This window comes from Pseudophryne corroboree, chromosome 3 (assembly GCF_028390025.1).
Source record: "Pseudophryne corroboree isolate aPseCor3 chromosome 3, aPseCor3.hap2, whole genome shotgun sequence".
Lineage (NCBI taxonomy): Eukaryota > Metazoa > Chordata > Amphibia > Anura > Myobatrachidae > Pseudophryne > Pseudophryne corroboree.
The window spans coordinates 733761376-733778088 of record NC_086446.1 but is presented as its reverse complement, the minus strand read 5'-3'; the positions used below and the strand labels follow the sequence as shown (position 1 = coordinate 733778088).

Below are 16713 nucleotides of genomic sequence, written 5' to 3'. Positions count from 1 at the left end.
CAACCTTGAATTAGGCCCTATATGCTACATCCGTATGCCTTATCAGGGCAGATTGCAGGGTGCAGACCATTATGGGGTCAGAAAAGGGGGCACTGAATGCATTTATAATTACGTTTAAAGTCCAGTAATGGGATATTAACATGTCTCTGGGCTAATTTGTCTTTATTCCCGGAGGTATATATTTTCTGAAGGCGTCCGTTTATGTATTGTAAAGTGCAGGAGCATCTGTTTTCAGATAGGGTGGCAGCTCGACCCAATATCTGGGCTGCAGGCACAGAAGGCTGATATAATGTGTAGCTCCCCGGCACCTCTTCTCTCTGTAGACTGCAGGTGATGGAGTGCTGATATGCAGTGTCCATTGTAATGACAAGATATTTTACAAGCTTCCATTAGGATAAGATGTGTTGACTTTGTAAGTTATCTTACCCAAGCCTCGGTATTAAGCACTGAAAAAGCACCCGCATTATACTTACACATGTCTGATGTTATCTTAATGTGTTTTCTAATCCCGGCCTCACTCTGCCAGGGATGATGGAATGCCGCTACCGCTGTTTGCTTACCCTGAATCAATTAATCAGGAGTTGACAATACAGAATCATGCACAGTTGAGCCGCTGAATGCGTTTCGTTTCGTTTTGTGTCATATAGTGAGAGTCTGCCTTACACCTCTACACACAAATGGCATTCTGACTGTTTTACATTTGAGATTATGTTTTGCTCTTTGATAATATTGTATAGAAATATTGGGGCAGATGTATTAACCTGGAGAAGGCATAAGGAAGTGATAAACCAGTGATATGTGCAAGGTGATGAAGGCAGCAGCCAATCAGATCCTAACTGTTAATTTACATATTGGAGCTGATTGGCTGGTGCCTTTATCACCTTGCACATATCACTGGTTTATCACTTCCTTATGCCTTCTCCAGGTTAATACATCTGCCCCGTTGTTTCTTTAAGCTGCATTTAGCCGTATTTACAAACTTTTTACCCAGCTGCGAGAATGTGGTGTCGTGAGAATGTCGTTACCTAGGAATTAGTGGCATTACTTTAACGCTTTCTAAGAGAGCCTATTAGTGAACTAAATTTTCACTATTGCAAGTGAAAGCAAAAGTCATCCCATTGTACGAAAGTCCTGTCCCATCCCGCTGTACTATGCTCCTCTTGGGTCCTGAAATCGTGACTGTCCTGACGAAGCGTGGACTATTGGGAGGTATGTCCTACCGGCCGCAGGTGCCGAAGTCCTACCGGCCGCAGGTGCCGAAGTCCTACCGGCCGCAGGTGCCGAAGTCCTACCGTCCACAGGTGCCGTAGTCCTACCGGCCGCAGGTGCCGAAGTCCTACCGTCCGCAGGCGCCAAAAACTTCAAATTCCTAGAATAAAATATTACAGAACAGATGACCATAACAAACAATGAGAAGTATCTACCTCTAATTACCTTCTAGTGAATGAAAATAGTTCCACATCTAAATGGAGCAACATTGTAAGAGGCTGTGTACCATAATTCTCAGTGATTTCTGGGTTTATGAAATGGTGTTATCTGAATAATGTATTATTTTATTATTTCTAGTCCTCCAGCATTGATGAAAGGTGGGGAAATCGACCAAGATCCATGGTTAGATCGTTCACTATGCCATCGTCATCTAGACCGCTATCTGTGGTCTCTATATCCTCCGTGTCATCAGACAGTACACCTTCAAGACCAGGCTCTGATGGGTATGTCATGTAACTATATTACACCACTATTCATTATACATGTAGAAATATATATATGTGCGTGTCTGTATATATACATGTATGTGTGTCTGTATATGTGTGTGTGTGTGTGTGTGTGTATATATATATATGTGTGTGTGTGTATGTGTATATATATATATATATATATACAATTTTTTTTAATATATGTATATATTACATATATATATATATATATATATATATATATATACAGTGTATATATAATAGGCAGATTTTCATTACAGTACTATGCAACACGGTTTATTAATGCATGTCACCAATTGTATTATAGTGTCGGTACGGAGTATAACAGCTGTGAGTTCTTATAGTGCAGACGTTATCAGCATTTGTTTCCCGTGTTTACAATTACTTTCTAAAACAGAATAACCAGCATCCCTGCACCGGTTCCCTGGGAGTGCTAGAAATACATGCTGTATAAATACATATAAAGCCTTTCCCCTTCTTCCTATGTAAGTGCAGTAGGACATGGTTAATCCGGACCATTGTATAATTCCATCTGACATACAGGATACATATGGCCAGGGATTGAGTGCCAAGTCCTGGTTCTCTCCTGTATTGCAGAGCCTGCCGCGTACAGCCGCCACATCATGGGACATGTTCCTGCAGAAAGCACGCATCAATTAAAACCCAGAGCATTAGGCTTAGTGTAGTCTCTTACAGATGGCTACTGACATTTCAGGAGGTCAGAATATTTACCCCAGCTGTTTGTCACAGCTCTGCAGGCAAATATACGCTCTGCGCTCTGATCCTGCCATGATACAGTTGATTTAAAACTGAAAGCGGAAATTCTTCAAATGTTTAGATTGCCTGTCGGCATTCCTGATATTGGACTTTGTCTTCTTGGCAACACTCCCAGCGCTCGTCGTCTCTATGAGCTCCGCAGACTGGCTTTCATAATGTGACAATGGCGCGTTACCAAATGGCATAGGAGAGCAAGAACATGTGTATGTATGTTAAAGTGGCTGTATCTGCTGAATCTCCTCAAATATTTATTTATTATTTATTACCAGTTATTTATATAGCGCACACATATTCCGCAGCGCTTTACAGAGAATATTTGGCCATTCACATCAGTCCCTGCTCCAGTGGAGCTTACACTCTATGTTCCCTATCACATGTACACACACATTCATGCTAGGGTTAATTTTGTTGGGAGCCAATTAACCTACCAGTATATTTTTGGATTGTGGGAGGAAACCGGAGTACCCGGAGGAAACCCACGCAAGTACGGGGAGAATATACAAACTCCACACAGTTAGGGCCATGGTGGGAACCGAACCCATGACCTCAGTGCTGTGAGGCAGTAATGCTAACCATTACACCCTCCGTACTGCCCCCTTAAATGAGCCGGAATGTTCTTTATTCCAATATATACCCAGCTTATACAGTTGCTTAATGATTCCCCAGATTTGCCTGCTAAGCAATTGGATCTGATCCATTGCCCAGCCTGAGTATTAACTGGGGACACTGTATGTCAAAATGTGAAGTGGGGACACTGTGACACTGTGTGGGGGAGGGTGTCCGGAGGTGCTATGGTTGGGGGAGGTGCGTATGGGGGTGTAGGTAGGGCGTGGGGTGGTACTAAGGGTGGGATAGGGTTGGGAGAGTGGGGTCCGCAAATGGGGAAGGGGTCCGGAGGGGCTGCAGGTTGGGGTAGGGGCGGCCGTGACGTGTGTGTGGGAGGGGCAGGTGCGGGGCTGCAATGGATGGGGGAGGGGTTCCGGAGGTCCTGCGGGTGAGGAAGGGGCGGGTGTGGTAGGGGGTCTGGAGGCACTGCAGGTAGGGTGGTGCCGCGGATGGAGGAGGTTGTCCGGAGGCGCGGTGGGTGGTGGAGGGGCGGGTGTCGCGGGAGGGGTAGGGGACCAGGAGGCGACGCGGGTGGGGGAGGGCCGGGTGCGAGGTTTTCGCGGATGGGGTCCAGGGGGTTCTGTGGGTGGTGGAGGGGTGGGTGCGAGGTTTCTGCAGGTGATGGAGGGGCACTGTATATACAGCCAACCATTCACACATGATACACTGTCCACATACCCCATGCACACACTATACCCAAGACAGCGCACACACAATCTCCGGGCACAGCTGCAGCAGCGCTGTAGTGACCTAGATGTGCGCTTCTGCACACTTGCTGCTGCTGCTGTCCGGGTAACGGCGGCGGGGGCTGGGAGACGAGGTCGTTGCTAGTCTGCAGCAGGTGTCGGGAGGGAGTGCGCCGCTCAGTGACACTGGGCGCACCACCCCCTGCAGCTGACAGTGAGGCAGGAGAGGGGAGAAGGGGAGCCGTGGCGGCAGGAGGCGGCCTCATCCTGTGGGCAGGCTCAGCCACCCTCCTAACCACAGCACAGGAGCCGGGAGGAGGAATACGCGGTGGTTGCCAGTGAGTCGGGAGAGAGGAGATGCGGTGCCCACAGCCGCAGCAACGGCGGGAGGTGGCCTCATCCTGTGGCCGTGCCCAACCTCCCTCCTAACCGCAGCACTGGAGCCGGGAACCGGGAGGAGGAGGACGCGTCCTGCGGGAAAGATGTGTGTGTGTGTGTGTGTGTACATATACACACACACACACACACAGTGATTCAAAAGTCGCAGCACTCCTTTTGTTTCAAAAACTGTGCAGGAAATGGGAAAACTGAATAATCCAGTAAGGTATGGGTGAGGTGGGCCATCTTTTAGGGTATGTATTAAACATGGGCGCCATCTTGAAATCAGCCATCTTGTCAGTTTTCCCATTTCCTGCACAGTTTTTGAAACAAAAAGGTGTACTGCAACTTTGACAAGTGTGTACTGCGACTGCTGAATCACTGTGTGTGTGAGAGTGCATGTATGTCTAAATATGTATGTATGTGTGTGTGTGTGTGTATATATATATATATATATATATATACTAGGCGATATCACCCACTCTATCCGTTACATTAGCCATCACTGGGCATCCAGGCCGGCAGCCCAGGTGCTGTGTTGCGGAGCTGGGGCCTCTGGGGATCTGGGCGCGGTTGTGGTGGGGAGGCACTTCTGTGACATCACGCGCAGAGGAGGCTCCGGGGCTCAGAAAGTATGTGGCGCAGGGAAGGCTATGAGAGACTTCCGCTGCACCGCTTTCATATACATCTATGCCGGTGGCCGCAGCAGCTTTTGTCCACCTGCGCCGCGGCTAGGGAGTGGGGATTGTTGACGCTGGAGGGGGCAGGCAGACTGGCAGCAGGACATAGGGGGGTCATTCCGACCTGATCGTAGCTGTGCTAAATCTAGCACATCTATGATCACATACACTGACATGTGGGGGGACGCCCAGCACAGGACTAGTCCGCTCCGCATGTCAGGCCCCCCCGCACAAGTACAAAAGCATCAAGCGGCGAAGCTCTTGTACTTGTAAAGTAACTCCCGGCCAGCGCAGTTCCTGCGGTTGGCCGGGAGTTACTCGTCGCTGCCTTGGAATGCAGCGGCTGTGTGTGACATCACGCACCAAGGTCGCTGGATGACTAAGATAAGCGACCCAAGTGGCCGGCACAAACACCTGGCCCATCTAGGAGTGGCACTGCAGTGTCAGACAGGATGGCACTTAAAAAAAATTGTCCCCAAACAGCACATGATGCAAAGAAAAAAAGAGGCGCAACAAGGTAATGTAGTATTACTGAGCAGCACGATGCAGCACAAGACAATGAGCACTGATGATATTACTGAGAACTGACACTGAGCAGCACAAGACACTGTACTAGTATTAGTAATGTAGTATTACTGAGCAGCACAAGACAATGAGCAGTGATACTGAGCACTGATGATACTACTGAGCATTGATATTGAGCACTGATGATACTACTGAGAGAACTGACACTGAGCAGCACTATGTAGCACAAGACACTGTACTAGTATTAATGAGCAGCACAAAAGCACTCTGGAATTGTCACCCCCCAGATACCACTGTGACTGGAATGATGATGACCGATGCACAGTCACAAGACACTACTACCACAGCACCCTACAGCAGCAAGCTGCAGCACAAGAGAGACACTGTACTAGTATTACTGAGCAGCAATAAGCATTGATACTGAGAACTGATACTGAGAACTGACACTGAGAGAACGTAGCCACGTCCTCTCTGTACCCTCTACAATGCCTGAGTGAAAATGACGGTGACGCGCGGCTCTTTATATGGAAAACGAATCTCGCGAGAATCCGACAGCGGGATGATGACGTTTTGCCTCGTTCGGGTTTTCTGAGTCAAGCGGGAACAAAAGAGCCGGGCTCGGACCCGTGTTTGCCACGTGGAGTTCGGGGGGGTTCGGTTCTCGGCGAACCGAACACGCTCATCTCTAATTTATATATATATATATATATATATATATATATATATATAGAAGGTGCGGTGGATGGCACTCCGGGACTGCAATGCCCATGGAAAACTCAGACAAAGCCCAGCAGGTGCAGTCAACGTTTTAGAGCATTAGCGTCGGTCTTGATAAAAGAGCTGACGCTCTGAAATGTATATATACACACAAAAACACACTTTTATTTTTCTTATATGTGTGTGTGTGTGTGTGTGTGTGTGTGTGTGTGTGTGTGTGTACTATACCTGTAAAGTATTTTGCAGTGCTGATATTTGTGCACTGACTCTCCAGCGGTCATTGATTGCTAACAGTTTCCACAAGCTTTGTTTTGCTGCTACTGTACCTAGAGATACCATTAGTTTGCTTAAAAAATTAATATATTGAATGCGTTTTAGCTTGTGGTGATTGCTCTCCTGAGCTCCCTCCCACCACTTGCCAGTTCCCAATATTTACCCAAATTATGTGAAGTGTCCTTGTTACAACAGTAAGAATATAAATGGAAAAAAAGTCATGAAAAAAATTGTATCGACTCGAGTTTGTCTGAACCTTTAGGAATAGAAGATTCATATATGGGTTTAGACTCCGTCTTTAAAGATCATTTTGTTCACCCTGACAGCTGCAGCAGTAAAATGTCATTAGATTTGCATGTTGCCGTCTTAAAATTCTCATTAAAGAGGTTGTTTTTTTTTGTCTGTGAACTGCGCCCTGAAGGTTTGCAAATAGGTAACAGAAGGATTTAAAAATAAATGTATTTAAATGTTTATAATTTTTAATACTTGGTTCCTATACTGTATATAACGGAGATTTCAGAGAAAGACGCAGCAAGGGTAGAACGGCACATCTTCAGAGGGATTTCTCTTTCAGACGTCGTCTTGCCTGCTTGCTGCAGCTGAATCCATTCTCTATTCTGTATAGATAGTTCAGATAAGCACACACACAGCTGTATTACCTCATACTGTATAAATATATAAAGAGATAAAGAACACCGCTTCTTCTGTAAAGCTGACATGACACTGGGCAGATTAACGCTATCTAGAATCCTCTGACCATGTAAAATGCGTTAATTCCTAATTGATTCATTGGACAATCTCTCTTCCAGTTTTATTCTTGAACCACTCTTACCAAAGAAGATGCACTCCCGCTCCCAAGATAAATTGGACAAAGATGATCTTGATAAGGAAAAGAAGGAGAAAAAGAAGGAGAAAAGGAACAGCAAGCACCAAGAGATATTTGATAAAGAATTCAAAGCGACCGATATTCTGCCCCAGCAGTCGGAAGCTGTCATCCTTTCTGAAACCGTAGGTTTATCATCTAAACGCGTTGATTTGGTCGAGATGCAATTTCAGTATCTGCTTTCATTTGTGAAACGTGCGTAAGTCATAGAATGTTAGGGATTTTTAATTCATGTCACACTTGTCTATGAAATGGTCAGTTTAAACCCTTGTAAATATATCGCTAAGTAACTTGCAAGGACTTGCGGGGTTAAAGCTAGTGTGAGCAGATGGTCTCCCCTACCATACCCTCATCCGTCACTCCTGGGCCTCCAAGAAGTCTGGTCTTCACGCAGCAGGACTCACATAGAAGAGCACATACTCAGTACTGTTATATCAGTTTCTTAAACCCGTTGTTTCTAGCCGCAAGTGTATCTCTTTCAGGTACTGGAGGCTATGGTGGACCTTGCTATAAATATGTAATGAAGTATCAGCTTCAGCAGTATCTCTTCCTACCACATGATGGGGTAGTAACATTTTCCAGCACCACAGTATATCAGGATCGCCTGTCTTATTCCTGCTGATTGCAATATAACATCTTGCTGTTGCAGATAAGCCCCTTGAGGCCCCAAAGACCGAAGAGTCAAGTTCTCAGTACTATTGCCGGTGATAGGCGATTCTCTGTATCTCCGAACCAGGCTTCCGTACAACAGCCTCCGCCAGTCACTCCGAGAGCTAAGCTCACATTTAGCCCACCTCTAGGTAGGTTATTCTGCCTGATGGTACTTTAAATTACAAGTTGTGTAAACTTAGAGACATTTTAACTTTGCATGTATTTTGACTCATTGTTTTTAGTTTTGCTTTCTTGGTTTCTTTTTTGTTGTTGTCTGGATTGCAGTGATTGTTACTGTTGTGCGTAGAGTGTCAAGCTGGGTACACACCTGGCCAACGCTGACCTATCCTGACGCTGACCTATGTTCTTTAAATGTGCCCATCCAGCTGTGATGTCAGCCAGAAATGGACCCTGCAGCAAGCATACAGGCGGTCGGCAGACCCGCCCGTACACACAGCCAAATGTGCCGATAAATCTGTAGACACTGTAGACATATAGGCCATTGGCTTTGCTACAGGGCCCACCCTGCTCCCTTTGCTGAGCCGGTCATCTGACTTGCACAAATTGGTTGTGCAGTGGCTCAGGGGAACACTCATTGCCGGTCTTGGGTAACAGTGGGCCCCTTAGTCCCCAGAGGCCCTGGTGCAATGCACCTGCTACACCAATGGTAGTTTGGCCTCTGCTGTTGTCCGTACTCCAAGCTCAGGGATCACCACAAACTGAGCACCTCTGTCTGAGGCACCAGGAGTCTGACTGTGCACCAGGAGTCTGGGGGTGGGGGTGGCAGAACCAGGCTTGCTGGGGGGCCCTTGCCCTCTGCTTAGCGGTCCCCCGCATGCTAGTGGAATGAGTTGTAGTTTTGTGAATTTTCTCTTTGCTGTCAGAACGACACATATGCAATAGAGTGGTGCGAGATAGTGTGCTCTGGGGATTGCACCATCTCATGCTGAGGTTCCGCCTACTGTCACACTGCCACCACTACTGCGCTATATCTAAAATGGCTCTTTCCGTTGTCAATATTTGCACAATAATAATAATAATGTACAGTATGCAGATGAGCAAAGCAGAGTTGTGGTCTATCCATAGGCAGACAGTGTGGCTACAAGTGAGAAATCATGTTGTATTGAATTACTGTTGTGTGTCATACTGTAGATCACTGTATTATACTTACCACGTCATTTTTCACGTTGTTAGTTTTAGGATTAAACAGTAAAGATGACTAGTCTTAATGCTCTTTGCTGATATTAGTTATTTTATTTCAATATTTAGCAATTTACGTGAATGCCATAGACAGGACACGTTGGTGACTGCCCACGCTGGGGCAGCTATTTTATGGGCTGAGAACGCAACCTGCGAATCCCCAGCAACCGTTGTCAGAACAGGCATGATGCAGATTTCCTATTGTTTGCTTCTCTATAAAATATTCCTATATTGGGGTATAGAGCAGAATACCATTATCCACAAACTCAATTTGTTTTTCCAGGCATGGAACAAAATGGCGTCACGGCTGTTGAACCAATGGACGTTCCTCCACCACTACCACTAAAAGGAAGTATGGCAGACTACGGCAATGTCATGGAAAGCCAAGAGTACATACAGCCTGCTACACCCCCACCGCCGCCCCAGAGGGTAAGCGTACGCCTGCTTCACATAACTAATCCTGTGTTTGTCTCGCAACCCGTCTGCTACAGGAGCTTAAGATGAGACTAAAGTGAATGTAACGGGCCCAGCATAGAAGCAGAGAAACATATTCACTTATAGAAATAAAAAAGAAAAAACAAATATTAAAAATCCTTATGTCTCTGGCCACAGTTCCCCCAGTCACGTCCAGATGTACGGTATAGGCAGCGCCAGGTCTGATAACCTGGAAACTAGAGTCATAGGGCCTAATTCAGAAATGATCGTAGCCGTGCAAAATTTTGCACGGCTACGATCAGTTACTCAGAAATGCGGGGGGACGCCCAGCGCAGGGCTAGTCCGCCCCACATGTCTGGCTCTGCCCCGCCGCACGAGTACAAAAGCATCGCACAGCGGCGATGCTTTTGTACTTGACGAGCAGCTCCCTACCAGCGCAGCTCCTGTGCGCTGGCAGGGAGCTACTCGTCGCTGTCCGGGTCACAGCGGCAGCGTGTGAAGTTATGCAGCCGCCGTGGCCCACCCCCTGCACGGTCGGGGCACGCCTGCTTTGCCCCGGACCACACCTCTAAAACGGTGGCCAAACGCCGCCGGCCCAGCGACCGCCTCTGTCTGTCAAGGCGATCGCAGGGCTGAGATGGCCGTCGGCTGTCTGGCATGCGCCAACGCACTGCGGCGACGGCGCATGCGCAGTTCAGACCTGATCGGCTGCTGTGCGAAAACGCACAGCAGCAATCAGGTCTGAATTAGGCCCATTGTTATAACAAATACATGGGTGGGGGAAGTAGGTAAGCCAGATGCACTGTGTATACAGCGTCCAATCACTGCCATGTAAGTGAAATAAGTTGACACCTGAGCATTAATCTCTAACATTATCCTATATTTAATGGCAGATACTGTTAGGATGAATACGCTGTGAAATGTGGGATTGGAGCAGAGTGTAGTAAGGGCTGAGACGACGTACCGCCATGTTGTTACTTACAAAGCCAAACAACTAGAACGCGGTCAGGATGCTGAGGACAGATTGTTGCTGAGCTGCAGATGTGCCTTCTACATAAGGTTCCCTTCCCCCTGAGGTGTGTGCCAGTCAGTGATCTGCTTAGAATAGGCTCTGATGTGGGCTGGCAGACTCCTCATATCTGAAAGGAAACAGTCCTGCAAGAACACAGGCACCAAATATCCGTCTATTGGGATGTTACATTATATATTCTCTTATACTGCACAATCACATGAGCGGCTCGTCTTCAGGTACAGATTGATTGCTGTAATGAGGGATAATTAAACTATAACCTGATGCTATTGTGATTGCAGTACTTGTTGATTAGTATACTGTACTTGCTCTACAAAAGGTTATTTGTTCAAATGACCGTATACCTGTAACTTACTTGTAATACTGTTTGTTATTATTCAGATATATATATATATATATATATATATATATATATATAAATTCAATTACAAAATGATGCCACAAAAAGCATCTTAAACACGTAAACACAATGTTACCTTTATATTGAAAACAGATTGTTTGGCACTTCCAGTAGAACACTGTATTTCCTCTATCTGGGGAGTATATTTACTAAGGGTCGATTTGGGTCAGTGTTGATCATTATTATTTATTTTTAATTAGTATTATTTATTTATTTTCGATGTTTGGTCGATTTTTATTTTGTTTCAGGGTCTAAATCGCACATTTACTAACAGACGTTTCTTGACATCCTTTTAAAATAAATATGTCCAAAATCATCTGTTAGTAAATGTGGGATTTAGACTAAATATACCCCTGGGGGTGTAGAGGATCTGTCCTGCCTTTCTCCTTTTAAGGTTGGCTGTGTCATCATTATTTGTGAGCCCCGTCCTGTTGGTGAAACCTCCGTTTCCAGCACTGCCTGTGGTCACCCCGGAGTCTGTAACTGCACGGCTCCCAGCTGTTAGCCTGTATTGTATAGAATGACACTGTAGCTCCTCCACGTTGCCCAGTTATTTCTGCATAGCCGCTGGTAGCCAGTGGCCCACTGAGATTTGTAGTGTCACAAGAGCAGCATCATCTGAGATGTACAGTATGATTGCACTATACGCGCAGCATGTTGATGACAGAACTATGTAATTTCATGAGTCAGGCACCTCGCTTTCTGCAAGGAGCTGGCAATAGTGAAAGCAAATAATTTTCTGCAGCGGGGTACGCTGGTATTCCACAGGGAATAACACTGGGGTGTAGAGTTGGATCTTGATTCAAGGCACCAACAGCTTTGACTGTTCCCAAGATGCACTGCACCGCCTCCACTATATCCCTGCCGCCAGGCACCGGAGCTCAGTTTGTAAGTTGGTGGCTGCAGTGCAGGCAGCTAACAGGGAGGACTGCGTAGGCAGCCCTGAATAGAGCTTTTCTGACCAGAAAGAAGACTTCAAGGGCCGCAGCATAGGCACTTAGTGCTATATGTCATACTGACATATCACGCTGCGGCTCCCTCACCTCCCCCAGTGGCGCTGTATACTCCTGCGCCCTGGTTGCCGGGTACTTACAGCGGAGTCACTCCGGTCTCATCAGGCACACATACCGCCGCTGCTCTCCTGGATTGCTTGGCCACATGATCGGGAGGAGGTAAGAGGGTCCCCCAGGCGGGACCCGCCGAAATCGCGAACCGGTCGCGGTATCCGTAGATGGACTGCACCGCTGGCGTGGACACTGTGGCTGTGCAGGGACCCCACTATATCCACCAGGGCAAGGAGCACGGGTTGGATTTACTAAAATCCGTTTAGTACAGGCTCCATTGTACCCGGTGGTGAAGTCCAGCAGAGGGGATAAGGCACTTACCTGTAGCCCCTCCCCCAGCTCCAGGCGCCATCTACAACAGGTGTTCCCGCCCTGAAGCTGCATCTCTCTCTCTCTCCCTCACTCCCTGTCAGCGTTTGAGCGCCATTACACTGAGCTGCGCTGATTCTGGGACTTCTGGGCACTGTCTCCTCTGTAAAGCCGCCTGCCTCATCAGCGCTGTGCATTTACAGGACATTTAAGTATTCTACATGTCGTTTAGACAGTGTTAGTTGAGAACAAGTGCATACATACAGGAATATTTAGTACAAGTGTTCTGTGATATACATCCAGTGTTTACTGTGCATTGTTATATCTGTTTACATACATAGCTTTACTTAGTATTGCTAGTCTAGTGCAGTTTTAGAGTTGTTTGTAATATTTTCTGCATTGTACATGTGACTGTGTGTGCCAATAGCTGATTTTTGGTTCCTATTCTGTGTATCTCACATACATTGCTATCCCTATATTCTGTACCCTGACGGGTGCTAAGTGCATCAGGGTCTTTTATATATATATATATATATATATATAGTGTTTCACAGGATATACTGTTTGGTATTTTTCTCTGTGTATTTCAGTCACCTTATACCACTTAAATCCTCTGTTTGTGATCTGCTTTGCAGTCACACTCCACAGGGGGGTTTTGTCAGGTACTGTGTCTGGCTATATTGTACTGTTACGCCCTAGAGCTACATTCTCCAATAATGTCTGCATCACAGGGCGGGAGATCTGTGGCTGATCCTGCGTCATGCAGTGCTGACGCCGCGGATTTATCTGGGGAAAATATTCCAGCTGAGGTCCAGGTATTGGGGGTTCTGTACCCCTCGGTCAGCCTGCAGCACCGGTGGCACACCAAACCCACCTTGGGCTGCTTTTTCTAATTTACTGACTACGCTAATAACGAGACTTGCGCCTCCTGTGCGACCTTCTGTGCCTGTACAATCACATATTGTCCCTGTTGTAAATCCACCATGGGTGGATTTTCTGTCGACTCAGTTACAGCAGTTAAATCAGTCTTTGGTTAAACAAAAGCCGGACCCTCGCCTCAAACCCCCCCCAGGACCAAAGGGTCATCTAAGCGGGCCATTTCTTCCTCACAATCCACGCATGTTTCAGATACTTCTTCCGATGAAGATGGCGTATATACTGACCCATCAGACACTGATGCAGATGCTTCTGATGGGGAATCTACAACACAGGTGGATGTTCCTGACCTCTTGGAGGCTATCAAACTGATTCTTCAGATCGATGGTGAAACTGAACCTCCAGATACGTCTAAGAAACCTGATAAGTTCAAACGTCAGAAGGTTACTAAATTAGTTTTGCAACATTCTGACCATTTAGTTGACATACGTCAGGAATCCTGGGAGTCTCCAGAAAATAAATTCTCCCTGTCTAAAAAGATGCTAGCTCGTTATCCCCTCGCTGCAGAGTTAAGTAAAAATTGGGAAACACCACCTCCGGTGGACTCACATGTTGCACGTCTGGTGGTGTCTTCTACTCTGCCTGTCACTACCATCACCTCTCTGAAGTAACCGACGGATAAGCGTGTGGAGGGTTGCTTGAAGTCTATATACACTCTTGCGGGTTCTGTGCATAGACCTACTATAGCGGCTTCTTGGGCTGCAAAAGGTATTGAAGCCTGGGTTCAAGAAGTTGAAGCGGAGCTACCTTGTAATTTTTCTCATAATGCCAGACAGTGTCTTTCATATATTACCACAGCCTGTCATTACATTCAGGAGACAGCCTCTGATGCCGGTGTGGCAGCCAAAGCGTCTACTACGTCCATTCTGGCTCGCTGTATTCTGTGGTTGCGGTCCTGGTCTGTGGATCTGGACTCTAAAAAGACCTTGGCGGTGATCCCTTTTAAGGGAAACCTCCTTTTTGGGGAACATCTGAACAAGATTGTTGCTGACTTAGCATCTGCTAAAACTGCATGTCTACCAAGTACTAATCCTTCAGCTCCGAAGGCTAAAAGTACCACCTTTCGTTCCTTTCGACCTCCAAGTAAAGCAAAGGGTCAGGCGTACCCGAAACAGGCTCGCACTTCCAAAACCTCTAGGCCCACACCTAAAGGTTCCTGGGCTGCCCGTCAGCCTGCTTCCAAACCAGACAAGCCTGCTGCATCACGGGGCGGGCCTCCCCCTGGGGGACCCCAGGGTGGGAGGCTGACTTCTGCGGTTCGCCCAGGTATGGTTACAGACCATTTCAGACGCCTGGGTGAGGGAAGTCGTCACTCACGGACACGCCATCTCATTCAAGAAACGTCCCCCTCGCCAGTTCTGCTCGACAAATATCCCTTCGGATCCGTTGAAAGCAAAAATATATGTTATGGTAAGAAGTTACCGTTGATAACGGTATTTCTCCTATGTCCACAGGATAACAATGGGATATGATGGAGCGATAGCGGATTGGCACCAAACGATCACAAGCTTTCAGTCCTCCCAGGATGCAACGGGCCCGTCCATATATCCCCACCCACTGGCTCAGGCAAATCAGTTGGATTGCAAAGCAATTAGGCAGGAGCATCATGTAGAGCCCTATTCAGGCGAGAAGAACACACATGCACACCCTTCCGTACAAGAAGGAAGAGGTTTAGTGAGTAGAAAGATCCTCAAATCAGGTGCGTCAGGGTGGGATCCCTGTGGAACCTGTGGACATAGGAGAAATACCGTTATCAACGGCTGGGTCCACAGGTTATCCACAGGATAACAATGGGATTTCCCAAAGCAATTTTTAGTGGTGGGGACGCTCCTGATTGGACAGGAAAACCTTATGCCCGAATTCAGCGTCATGAGAGGCAAAAGTATCCAAGGCATAATGTCTAATGAATGTGTTAATGGAAGACCATGTGGCTGCTCTACATATCTGTTCTGCTGAAGCACCATGTTGTGCTGCCCATGAAGGACCTACCTTACGTGTAGAGTGAGCAGGGAGATCAGCTCGAGAATATGCTTCTGAAATCGTCATTCGAAGCCATCTTGCTAGCGTCTGTTTAGTAGCAGGCCATCCTCTCTTGTGAAATCCGTAGAGAATGAAATTAGAATCTGTCTTTCTGATGGCACTGGTATGATCCATGTAGATCCTTAATGCCCGGACTTCGTCCAGCAACGCTTCTCCCGCAGAAGGTCCCGATACCTGAAAAGCCGGGACTACAATTTCTTCATTAAGGTGGAATTTAGATACCACCTTACAAGATACCAAGACCTAGTTCTGATAACTGCTTTATCTGGATAAAATATCAGAAAAGGAGATTTAAATGACAGCGCTCCTAAATCTGATACTCTTCTAGCTGATGCCATAGTCAGTAGAAAGAGAACTTTAGCTGTCAACCATTTAAGATCCACTTTATTAAGTGGTTCAAACGGAGTAACTTGAAGAGCTTTGAGAACTAAACTTAAGGCACTGTAGGAGGAACAAAAGGCGGTTGAATGCGCAGCATTCCCTGGAAAAAAGTATGCACATCCTGTAAATTGGCAATTTTCTTTTGGAACCACACAGTTAATGCTGATACTAGCACTCTCAAGGAAGCCACCTTCAAACCCTTATCCATTCCTGCTTGAAGGAAATCTAAGACCCTGGAAACTTGGAAAGATTTTGGGTCTATATTTATTTCACTGCACCAATGAATATAGGCCTGCCATATTCTGTGATAAATGTGACCTGAGGAGGGATTCCTTGCTCTGAGCATAGTTTGAATTACCTGTTGTGAGAATCCTCTTGACTTCAGGATAGAGGTTTCAAGAGCCACGCCGTCAATGACAGTCGATCCAGATGCCTGTGATAACAAGGACCCTGCATTAGGGAGGCCAATCCCGGGATCGGGATCAGCGGGATCCCAGGATTTGGGCCCAAAAATGCCGGGATTTGAATCCCGGGATTTTGAGCTTCCAATCCCGGGATTCAAGGGATTACAGTGCGCATGTGCGGGAGGGTGGGTGTAAGTAATGACACTTACTATTAGGAGGGCGGCCACGGCAGCCATGGACAAGCTGAACGCGGCAGCACTTCAAATGTAGCGCCGACCGCCAGCCAATCAGAGCTGGCGGCTCGGCAGCCAATCAGGGAAGCTGCCGCAGCAGCGGCAGCCAATCAGGAGCCACTGCTGCGACCGCTTCCCTGATTGGCTGCCGGTCCGCCAGCTCTGGTTGGCTGGCGGCCGGCGCTTCATTTGAAATGCTCCCGCGTTCAGTGAGTCCATGGCTGCCGCGGCCGCCTGCCTAATAGTAAGTGTCATTACTTACACCCACCCTCCCTCTCGCGCCGTTACCAACCCTTCCGCGCCGCTACCTACATCCTCCCTCCCGCACCACTACCTACACCCACCCTCCCGCACTGCTACCTACCCCCTCCCTACCTCCCGCACCGC

The 16713-nt window shown here is 47.2% G+C and overlaps 1 protein-coding gene and 1 long non-coding RNA gene across 3 annotated transcripts in view; one reads left to right on the top strand and one right to left on the bottom strand.

Moving 5' to 3' along the window:
• The window catches only part of LOC135056720 (uncharacterized), a 44738-nt gene that overhangs the window by 4770 nt on the left and 23255 nt on the right, over nt 1-16713 (bottom strand). The window contains exon 3 of the long non-coding RNA XR_010244054.1: nt 1221-1369. This is a non-coding gene — a long non-coding RNA (uncharacterized LOC135056720). The remainder of the gene's footprint in view (nt 1-1220; nt 1370-16713) is intronic.
• The window catches only part of DOCK1 (dedicator of cytokinesis 1), a 649074-nt gene that overhangs the window by 621996 nt on the left and 10365 nt on the right, over nt 1-16713 (top strand). For both annotated transcript variants that reach the window (XM_063962225.1, XM_063962224.1), the window contains exons 48-51: nt 1567-1712; nt 7170-7368; nt 7893-8043; nt 9378-9523. In XM_063962225.1, coding sequence (XP_063818295.1) covers nt 1567-1712; nt 7170-7368; nt 7893-8043; nt 9378-9523 — 642 coding nt within the window. The remainder of the gene's footprint in view (nt 1-1566; nt 1713-7169; nt 7369-7892; nt 8044-9377; nt 9524-16713) is intronic.